The sequence below is a fragment of the Typopeltis vanoorti genome, chromosome 4 (genome assembly GCF_054136105.1).
Source record: "Typopeltis vanoorti isolate ZY-2024b chromosome 4, IOZ_Tvanoo_1.0, whole genome shotgun sequence".
Taxonomy (NCBI): domain Eukaryota; kingdom Metazoa; phylum Arthropoda; class Arachnida; order Uropygi; family Thelyphonidae; genus Typopeltis; species Typopeltis vanoorti.
The window spans coordinates 58258511-58270697 of NC_143552.1; the positions used below are offsets into that span (position 1 = coordinate 58258511).

A 12187-nucleotide genomic window follows, 5' to 3' on the forward strand; every position below is an offset into this window, starting at 1 on the left:
AGCAACATTTAGTTGCAATACCAAGTTGTGGTATTTAATAATAAATTCATTACTTATTATTAAAAACAATCTCTTACCTTTTTTGGTCACCTTCAGTTTTAGTAGCAATTATGTTATGTGTATTAATGTTTTTAGTGTTTAATTTTTTTTTCTTCTCTTTTGCACATGCTTTCTAGTTTTGCTGAGGTTATTCAAATAGCTAAGCCAATGTCTTTTTTTTTTCCTACATAAAATAGCCTTTACTCTGACATCCCCAAACAGCATTTTTGATATATCACAACTTCCTTAAAACAGAATGCAATTCTGCATAACTTCTATAATTACCTAAACAGTGTATGGAAAATGAGCTGTTATGTATTGAAATGTTTAGCAAAAATATTGTGTTTAATTCAAACTTTATTATTCTGAATTAGCCCAATCACTTTCATTCATCAACAATGGTAGTTTTTTCTGATACATAAATTCCATCAAGAAATTTCCTAATATCTTTATTCTTCACCAATGTTGATTGCTGAATTCTTGCAGCTGAAAAGAAACAAAATATAATCAACTTATTTAAATATGGGAAATACAGATCAAATTATCTTCATGATAAAAAGAAACTAGTAGGTATTCTCTCAAATTAATTATTGTGTCCTTACTTCTGGAAATGTTTTGGAAATACTGTTAACATTTTTAATCTTTTAAACCTCAAATAACCACTCTCAGCTAACCACCTCCTTGAATGGATCAGTATGCAGAACTCAATCCTGGAATTGTACCATGTAATCCAAGCAATTCATTATCCACACTCAAAGTTAACTCGAGAATACTTGAGCTCAGCAAGGATGGCATTTTCAACTGCTGGAGATAATGAGCCATCACTGGAAAGGTTAAAAGGTGAGAAGACATTCATAATGACATTTATAAATGTGAGCGTAAAATTTTGATGTTCCCAAAATATATGTGATCCAAAACATCGACCTTTTACGGTGGAAATACACCCAAATTTCCTTGTACAAATGTCTCTATTTTTCTATGTAAAGAACAAAATAAGTCCAAAGGGAATTAACTCGCTCATTGTTCAAGAAGAGATGTGGAGGTAATGAAACCAAGAGAAACGCCAAAGTTTAGGCGTGCCTTTTGAAAATTGTTTACAAATCCCGTCGAGATGACCTTCAAGGTCAATATTAAAAGGGCATGGCGGGAGTCAAAAGTAAAGTCCCGTAGGCAGGATTAAGGAGGTAAAGAGGGGAAAATAAGAATTTGTCGGCGAAAATTCGAGAACCATTAAGTCACATGTTATTATTCAGGGTTCTCATAACTATGGACCCCTAATGTACCCATGCAAACAATGACTTGCACGGGTAGATTAGGGGTCCCAAAAACTTAATCCAAAGTGCAGGGGGCACTGGTGGTTAAAAGGTTTGGATCTGAGATGAGATTGAATTTTTTTTTTTTTTTTTTTTTTTTTTTTTTTTTTTTTTTTTTTTTTTAATCTGGAGTAATCCACCCATGAGTGATCGAGTTCGACAGATGCCATTAGTTCTGGTAGGGAAGACGGAGATCTGTCCACCGAGAGCCACTCAAGTTGCAGCCGTAGATATCCAGAGGCGATAAGCCAAGGAGAAATCTTGGCATATTGATCCCAAAGCTCTGTTAAGTAAGTGCACGCCCTGACCTACGCAATTCTTCGCCGAGCAGTTCAAGACGCCGGAAAGCCTACCCGATATCCTGCTAGCTGTCGAGATCCCTCAAGCACCGGAAAAGGAATAAGGAAAGGAAGATACATGCAAGATAGGAGGAGACCCACGCGAGTCCTTCTTTTCATTAAATGTCTGTGAATTAAGTGAAAATTCACTTAATTCATAGACATACCTATCTATCGAACTGTTAAGTTAGCTAACTTAAGGAGGTAGTTTTAATGTGTGAGCATTTACTCGTAAATGAGTGTAATTACTGACAAATGAAAAGTGAGCACAGTTAATTTCCCACAGAAGAAGTTGGGCTATTGAATTTCTTTTGATAACTAAATGTGTGCTTGTGATAATTCTTGTTGAAGTATTTACCTGCTATCATATTATAGGAATGTTTAGAACCTGATGACATAAATTGTACCAATGTAATTACAAGAGTTTTAACTAAGTGTTTGAGAAAAAAAAATAAGATTCTGAGATATATATACAGTCACATCCCGAAGTTACGCGGGTAGGTGGAACCAGCAAAAAACGCATAAGTCGAATTCGCGTAATTCGACTTACTTACTCGGGGTATAATTTTGCATGTAATTTATATATACAAACATACAAAATATTAGGACCAAAGGTTTACTAAAACACCTATATTTTTTAAGAAATATAATCATAATTGTAGTTTTTCATACATAAAAAAAAGAAAGTTATTTCGATGTTGATGGTTTCATAAAATCTAATAGATTCCAATTACTAATTTATTTAAGTTAAGGGATATTACATCCCATATTGTTTCATAACCGAACATAGAAACTATATAAAGTTCGGTGAGTCCAAGCGTAAGCAAATACCTGGATAGTGCAACACATAACCAATTTGGTAGTGCAACGCTGAGGCAACTCATAGTAAGGGTGGAGCAAGCTCCAATCACTATTCTTGGTATTTACCCATAATGTGAAATCCAGCTCCTAGGAGCAGTATTACTGTTCTACATCATGAGAGAAGGTCACTACCCAGACCGGTTTCAGCCTTTGAGGTCTCATCAGTGAGTAGGTAGACCTAGATAATACCAAGTTTGTAGTGAACAGAACTTACATACCCTACTATAAGAAATGCCAAGAAGGTGTCCTAGTAAATTACTAATTATATGAAGAGCCAAAGGTTTCAATTCGGTGATGTGAACTTATTTAAGTTAAGGGATATTACATCCCATATTATTTCATAGCTGAATAAGAATCTCAAAGAGTTTCATGCCAAATATAGAAACTATATAAAGTTCGGCGAGTCCAAGCATAGTGTCTTTTTCTTGTCACGCAAAATTTCTTCATAGCAAGACAATGATTTTTTTTATTCCTTGCCCTGTGGCTACAATTCGTTCCTCGTTAGAATTTATGTCCTCCAAAATCTGAAAACCTTTCTTAATTAAGCCGAGACCTTCTGTTAATTTTGCAATTGTCGTGTGTTTTTCTGGTAGAACTGGATCTGAGGTTTCGGTCTCTTCGGTAGCGCTTTGCTCACGCATCTCTATGAGTTCATCAATTGAAAGCTCCTTGTTATGTGAGTCTAACAGCTCGCTGACATTTTCACTGTCAACTTCTAAATCTAATTACCTTGCAAGGTTGACAACTTCTTCTATTGCCTTGCCTCAGCAACTAACTTTATCAGTTTCTGGCAACATTTCCGTTTCGCATTTAAAAAAGGATGGACAAAGTTTTTTCCAGACTTCATTCAAGGTTTTTTTGGGAAATTTCACCCCAAGAATCTCCGATAATCCTTACAGCATCTAAAACATTAAACTGTTTCCAAAACTCTTTAACAGACAGTTGCTCATTTTGCCTCATAGCTTCATTCAGACTTGCAAACGAATGCCATGTAGTATGCTTTGAATGTTTTGATACCTCCTTGGTCCATCGGTTGCAGTAAGCTGGTTGTATTTGGAGGCAAGAAAACTTTTACATGTGGATAAAATCAATTAAAGTTGCAGAAGGGTGACCAGGTGCATTATCAATAATGAGCATAACTTTAAACAGAATTTTTTAAAACTGGCAATAACGTTTAACTTCAGGTAAGAAGTAGTGACCAAACCAGTCTTCAAAAATAGAAGCTGTCACTCAAGCTTTAGATTTGACTTCCAAATCATTGGCAAGCCAGTTTTAGATTTATTTTTTAGAGCTCTTGAATTACTGGTGAATGCCGCCGGCACCGGAAAGATACGACTAGTGGTGAGGCATGAAGTGGGATGGGAATACGTATAAGAAACCGCATAACTCCGGATTTGAGTAAGTCGGGGTATGACTGTATATATATACATATTTATATACATATGGTGCCTGAATGAAGCTAAGTTACGATTGATATGCGCACCTAGGAAATCTATGATATATGCGAAATTTCCTAATAGTTGTAATATAAAGTAGGCTTATTGAAGATTTAATTAAGTGAGTGCAAGAGAATATACTAGGAATTAAATTTCAGTGATCTTTCAAGGTTAAGAAATAATTTTCTGTGAACCAGACTTGTATTTTCATGTCATGTGTACAAATATTAGACCAGTAAAGCTCTAAGTCTTAATGTATGGAAGCAAAATCCGGACAACAAAACAAAAAAAGACAAACAAAGATTAATAACAGCAGAAATGAAGTTTATGAGAAAAACTGCAAAGTATACCCTATTTGATCACAAAAGAAACAGAGAAATTATGAAAGAATTAAACCAAGAACCAGTAATAGAAAAAATTTAAAAATATAAACATAAATGGATGGAACACGTTCAAAGAATGAAATTACCAAAACAAGCCTTAAAGTACAAGCCATTAGGAAAAAGAAAACCAGGACATCCTCTTAAACGAATCAACGGTGATCTAAGGCCAGAACAGGCCATGCTAGGCCTCAATCCTTGATACGCATGATGATGATGATGATGATTCAAAGTGTTGTCAGATCCAATCTTCTGCAATGCGCTGATCCCAAAAAACACGATTCGGACTTGCAAACGGGATTCCGAAGGCTAGAAGTGATTTAAGACAGGTAGCGAATATTTTGCCATGACTGTAAAAACTTTGGTGAGGATAAGATATAGATAATTCTTGATCTACTAGAGTATGAAAGCATTCTTTTGCCTATAGGGGAACTACATGACACAACAAACATTAAATGAGCAAGCACAAGCCATCCTATTGAGAATTAACAAAAATTGTTATTTTCTTCTATTGTTACCATATGGTGTTAGCCAGCATACAGCTCAACTTGATATTTGGGGTGTTTTCTTCTGGGTGCTCTGGTTTTCCCTCTCGAAAACATTATTTTATTCCAGAACACTTCTTTAAAGTAAACAGACAATTTATATCCAACCCTTCTGCTCTTGGTGGAAGGCTGAAATAATAATCACAAATTGCAAGTGTGTGAGTTATAAGCATCCACCTAGCATGCTTATAAGACATACTACTTTATATTGAGATTTTTGCAGATGATGAACTACAATTTATCTTTTAAGTTAAATATTAAACTTTCTCAAGTTTTATTGTATTCAATCCATTCACTGCTCAAGCATAGGATATACATATCTGTAGTGCTCTTCAGTACAAAGTATATTCTTAAAATTTAGCTAGTCATAAACTGTATGATATAGTGATTAGCCTGTTTAATCCATTCTCTAATAATACATATCCTGTTTAATGTAAGGATTTCAGCCTAAGTCTTGTAAGCTTCATTTCATTAATTTTTAAATCAAGAATAAACTGCACGATTGCCATCCATTTAGATTTTCTTCTAAAACACTGATCTCAAATTTATAACATTCAACAGACTATAATGAGACCATTCTTAGGAGACAACAGCATATTCAGTACTCATGAATATCATAATAAGCTTCTTATGGCTGTGAACACAAATCTAGAACTTCAATGATTCTCAATTTGTTCATTTTGGCTTATAATTCAAGCAAAAAACAGTCATTGAGCCACAACTTAGACACATTTTATTCTTCTTTTCTTTTCTAGATATCTAACTGGTTGGTGAACAAACAAGGATGGCAAGTTTTGGACTTCATTTTCATTCCTCAAGATTTATAGGATAATATGACTCCAGAAATAGCCAACAATATACTTAATGTCACCAGTATTCTTTCTCAGTTTTCACCTCTGAAAAGTAATCTTATCTTCTGGCCAATTTACTGCTCTCAGAAAGTTATGAAAAGATAAGAAGTATTGTAATCACCAGAAAAGCAAACTGAAGTCCTTAAGTCTACTGAATATAATTGGAAAATGGATATTATTCTCCAAAATTACTCTACCTACACCCCACCAAAATGCAATTAAAAAACTAAAAAGGCTACTTAAAAAGTATCTCCATGATTGACTGACATCACAAAAAAAACCTCACTCTGGTTCATGTCCCATCGTATATACAGCTTACTTAAAATCCATATCCCCACCCCCCAAGTAGATGCCTCTGATGCTCCATCAGAAAGAGTGGAACCACTCAACAGAACTCAATCATACACACCTTCCTATCCAATGGCTACAGTTCTTAGAATTAAAAAAAAAAAATAATCAATCCTCCCATCAATTTGTAGCCATCCCTTCAAAAGGATTTCAGAAATGCCATCACCATCTCCTACATCTGAGGTACATCAGAAAAAAAAAAAAACTGTATAGTTTCTAAAGCCCCACTGGAAACTTACCGTCTTTATCAGCTCCCTCCTCTCTCAGTGCCTGGAATATATAAAGTATATTGTTTCCTACAAGTTGGTATACTTTGAAGAGGCACCATCCATTTAGATGAACATTTGCTATTCTTATCTGTTCTTGCATCTGCAATTGCAACTCAATCAGGTCTTGCAGACCATGTACTAGATAAAACTCACAGGATCTTCGGGGGGGAGACCATGTTCCATCATAGTAAATTTAAAAGAGACTGTTTTTGGAATCTGCCACTCAGAAATCAACCAAATATAAACAAATACAGTTGCAAGAAATTTCCTAAAATGTGGGAAACATTAATCCTCAGAGATCCCAATTATCAATCTAAGCCTCCTACAAACATCCATAGAGGATACACCACTTTAGTCATAGCCACATGTTTCATTCAGTATTGTGTTGTCTTTGTGCATGTTACAAGTGTCAGTTGTAATCTCTGAAGATGTTTAAGTGACAGGCAAAATATTAGAAGCATTAAAAATAGTGTTTAATCCTTTCTTAGTGTTGTGAATATTCCATTAAATCTCTAACATGTTTTCTCAGCACTTAAGCCTAAACTTGTGAATATAGGATACTATGATAGATTTACATCTATATCTGCTATATGGAAGAAAACATTTGTACTGGTGCACATAGCAAAAGAAATTTCCTGGCTGGCATATCATATGGTTCATGTCTTCCTAAGGATAGTAAAAATAGTGGGAGGTTTGCGTGCTGACAAGTAATGATAACATCAGGACAAAGCGACAGACCAATCAGCCAATAATGAAGCTCCCTCTCTTACCCAGTGGGCAACATATATATTACAACAATACTAGAGCAATTGACAGGTCAGATATGATGACAGTTCTGCAGAATGTTTGCAAACTTGAACTTTAAGCAGAACATAAAGTTCTTTTTTAGCTTCCTGCACATAAGTGCTAAATGCTCAGGCACTATACTAAGTAAAACAATGAAGAACAATACTCATATTTTCAACCAACCCTTAAGAGAAAATTTCCATACACTAAATTCAATCACTAAAATGGGAAACGCATCACCTGGTAATCAATGGCTTTAGATTGAAAGGAAGACACTTGGCAATCCTGATGTTTCCTGCACCAAAAGAAAAATCCCCCCAGGTATTATTATGTGTGTCCAAAATGTCATTTGAAGAAGAGGACAGATACATGTGTGTGAGAAAGAGAAATATCATTGTCCTATGTGTATACCCCAATTTCAAAAAATATACCATGGGTAAATGTTGAAGGGCGATGCTGAATGTTGTATATAAATACTAAGCAAGATTTTCAATAAAACAATTCACAAGTGTCACAGTTTTGGTTTACCTTGATTTGAAAATAAATAGCTTTTATTTAATTTAATAAATTTATTTAAAAAATAAATTTTATTAAAAGCTCACCAAATTTTGATAAACATTTTTTTTTATGTATTAGGCAGATTTTTTTCTTCCAGTTACTCTCAGAGAGAAAGAACAAATCTGATTTCTTTCCCCATCTTATGCCAGTGAAGATATTGTGAAACTGCAGCTATTGAAGGTGGGGAGAAGAGGAGGAAGATTAGAGAATGTACTGTGGTCACACATCAAGAGAATGATGTGTGATCACAGCGCATTCTTTAAGAACTTTCGGTTGGGATATATTTTTAACACAGAAGCTATTATTTACAAGACTGTATTCTGTAATGACTTAATTTTCACATGTTCCAAAATCACAAAATAGAGACACCTGTATTTTGTGATTCTGGAACATGAAAAATTTGTAGTATTAAAACAGAACTTTCAGTAATTTGCAAATAATTTCATGTCTACTATTTACTTAAATTATGTAGCACCTACAAAGAGAAGTTATGCTAGTGAATCCATTTCAAGCAAAACCAGGGCATGTAGAAAGTTCACAAATTTTAACATAAAACTATTTCACTGAACAAGCAGAAAGAGATTAATACATGCATGAGAGTTTAAAATTTTTACATAATTTTTTATGAAAAGGAGAGCTCTGTCTGAGTGGTAATTATTCTGTTAAGCAGATTTTCAAAAATAAATAATACAATAAATTTTTTATTAGTGTAATTAATTTGCTTTTAATATTTTTAAAAAGGAAAGTGCCATTATTAGAGTAATGTAAAGCAGCATTTTAAATATTAAAAAATCCCATTGTTCAATTCATAATATTTGCACACATGGACATTTTATTTTTAATTTAGTTAATCAATAAAAGCAGATAACCATAGTAGACCAATCTTTTGTTGTATAGTGAATATAAAAAACTAATTGTGTGATATGAAGAATGACATTCTCTTGCTGGCTTCCAGGGAATTAGAAGACAATAACTAAAATGCTTCTAAATTGAAGGGAATAATGTAAGATATATTACAGCCAAAAAATAATAATAAAACAATTTTTTTAAAAAAATTATTCTCAATTTGTTTATGTATTAGGTAGATTTTTTTTTTAAGTTCCAGTTACTTGGAGAGAGAAAGAACAAATCTGTATTCTGTAATGGCTTAAACCAAAAGATGATGATACAACAGAAATGTTATTCTGGCTGTAGCATCACCTTGTTAAACAATGCCCTTCTCAAAGCTTTTGTCAGGGAAACAAATTAGCAGCATCAGCAGAAATCAAGATTAGAACTGTCAATGGAAAAGAAGTCAAACTAGCAGAATTAGAGACATACTACATTAACATAATTGGTGTTACCAAAATGAAGACAAAAACAAGTGACATTCTTCTCAACTACAAGATGCTATGCTCAGGCATCAATAATACTAAACACTAAGATTAAGATTATCTTCTTGCATTTTCAAGTAGAATGATGTGGGCAAACATCAAAATAGGAAACCGAACAGCCTCATCTAAGTCTATGGTTCTCATAGAAGATTCTACTGAGGAAGAGGTCAAGAAATATTTCAAGTCCAGAGAAAGCAGCTGACAAAAAAAAGCTAAAATCTGGTTTGTCAGAGATTTAAACAGCAGTAGGAAATGAACACCATATAGAAATATTTCAGGGAAAACATGGAGAAAAGGGCACAGCTAATAATAATGGTAAGTATCTGAAAGATTTCTGTTCAGGATATGGAGTAGATATCACTAATGCCATGTTCCAGCATAAAGACATATACAAATTTGTATGGAGAGAAAACAAATATTGTGGACAGCCAGTTATATATTTTTACAGTGGTTCAGGATAGAAGACTATACACATGGGTTTGAAACAGGAATTGATTATCCTTTACTTTTGAAATAGAATAAAAATGACTATCATTGAAAAACAAAAACAAGTTTAAAAAGGAATAATAGGTCTAGCAACTTTCAGAGGTGAAGTGAAGTCTCAAATATAAATAGTTTGAAAACAAGACCCAAACTGCAGCAACTCAGAACACTGATTCAGCTGGGGAGGTATGTGGTTGTTTGCAAGGACAGAAACATCATGGTAGACTCAAGAAGTTAAAGAGGAAATCATGGAAAAGAGCATATAGAAAAGTTCCTAAGAAGTAAATCAGCATGTGCTCAGAGAGAATATAGAGAAAAATGTAAGAAAGGTACACATTTTGGAAGCTATTCCAAAAGCTTTAGGAAGGCATGGGAAGACTTCAGAAAGAATATAAGATACAAGAAAGTGGCAAAATGCTCTTGAAGTTGGAAAAATCTTAGAAATTGAGGAAGATACTGTGAAAGGAACAGGAATCAGAAATAAGATGGCATAAAAACAGAAGATATTCATGTCTGGAGTAATTATTTTAATAGTTAAATAAAACAAGCAGAGACAGTGGAATAAAATATTAAAGAGGAATGCAGTAGGAAATACATAAATACTTGAGATAAGAAATTCCAATCATCAGAAATCTGAAATCTGACCATAAATGCTCAAATATGGAGGTATGGAACTTTTACAACACCTGCACTGCATAATCTGCAAGAGTAAGTTAGAAGAAAATGATACATATTAGCTCAATTCGATTAACCTAGTAGAGTTCGCATCAAAAAAATTGCAGTGTGTATCCGAGAGATACATTCATTACTAGTATGCGCTGAAATGCAAAACTTAAAAAAACACTGCAAATATAATACATGATGGTTTATTTATTTTCAATTACAATCTAGAAATTATTGAACAAAGAAATATAAAGAATAAAAATTTTTGTTACAAAATAACACAAACATGGATAAAGAAAATAAAACTAAGCAAATGCATTTAACATTAATTAATGAGAATCTTCAATAGTTGGATTCACAAAATAGTCATAACAGTCATGGCAAACAATACTGCTATGCTTAAGGCATAAATACTTTTTACAACACTTAGAAAAATATTTTGATAAGCGACTCGTTTTGGATACATAGTGTGTAAAACATCTTTTTCTGTTTGTCAAGGGAGCCATATCTATGTCGTCGTTAGAATTTCCTTCAAATTGTGTCTGAAATTGATGAAGTTTCAGGTGTGAAGGCTTATGCACACATGTAGAGATTTCTGAATGCCTTTTTATTTGTTCTGACACTAACTGCGTTACGTGTTATGAGATTTCTAATAAATATTCTGTGCAGTATTTTCACATTGTTGTTCAGTATATGAATAGTCTGAGCATTGATTCCTGGAATATTCAAAATTGTGTAGAATACACCCTCTGCCCAAAAAGAAGCTGAACTTTTCAAAAATAGCAGAAACTAGTGGCGCCACCTATTGTATCTTTTTGTTGCCGAAAGTGGCAACCTTCGTTAGTATTGTGTCAACTGTTTATGACATTTCTTTCATTAAAAGCCAAGTTATAGTGCCAACAGTGACAGTGTGTTTTGGCGAACAGTCAGAAAATGAGTTTCCAAACAGAGCTGTGATTGACTTCGTGTTAAACTTGGTAAAAGTTTTACCAAAACACATCAAATGCTTTCAACAAGCATACAGCGATGAATGCTTATCCCATGAGTGGTTTAAGCGATTTCAAAATGGTCGTCAGATGCTTGAGGATGACGAAAAGCCAGGGTGTCCAAAAACTCAACTGAGCAAAGTTAACATTCAAAAAGTGCGCGATTTCATCAAAGAAAACCCGAAATCATCCATGAGATTGATTGAAGATAAATTTGGGATTCCAAACTCAACTGTACACAACATTTTGACCAAGAGTTTGGGCCTTTGTAAATTGAATTCATGATTTGTTCCCCCACAAGATGACCGAAGGAGTATCACCAGTAAATGATCAGTACTGATGATGAAACGGTGTTTTGAGTATGAACCTGAAACAAAGCACCAGAGTGCTGAGTGGAGACCACCAGAAGAGGGGTATTCGAAAAAAAGTCGCCTGGAGAAGTCAAAAGTAAAGACAATGCTGACTTGTTTCTACAATTCTACAGGCATGATCCACAAAGAATTCATTCCGCCTGGCCAAACGGTCAATGGTGAGTTTTATCTCAAAGTTTTGAAGAGATTGATAGCGAGAATTCGCTGCGTGCAGCATGAACATCGTGATGCAGGCACTGGTCACTTTTGCACAATAATGCACCATCTCATTGTTCAAACATTGTGAGACAGTTTTTGAGCAAAAACCAAGTTTGTGTGTTAGATCACTCGCAGTATTTACCTGATTTTTCACCCTGCGACTTCTTTCTCCACCCCTGACTTCATTTGCCAATGAAAGCAATACGCCCAGTGGTGAGCTATAAGGGGCTCGGAGAGCTCTTTGTTAAATTTTTCTCAAATTTGCAAGCCCCTTGTTCTTGTTTAATAATCTTCTAGAACTAGAAAATACCACCGTGGAATGTATACATGCTACTGTAATTGCTACTTTATATTCATATGGATTTTCTGATAACTATATAAAAAATCAT

General features: G+C 34.2%; 1 protein-coding gene across 1 annotated transcript in view; it reads right to left on the bottom strand.

Annotated features, from left to right (window-relative positions):
* Positions 1–378: 378 nt before the first annotated feature.
* Positions 379–12187, bottom strand: part of RpL9 (ribosomal protein L9) — a 47737-nt gene continuing 35928 nt past the window's right edge. The window contains exon 5 of the mRNA XM_090391205.1: positions 379–525. Within this exon, the coding sequence (XP_090247331.1) occupies positions 425–525 (101 nt within the window). The 3' untranslated portion in view covers positions 379–424. The remainder of the gene's footprint in view (positions 526–12187) is intronic.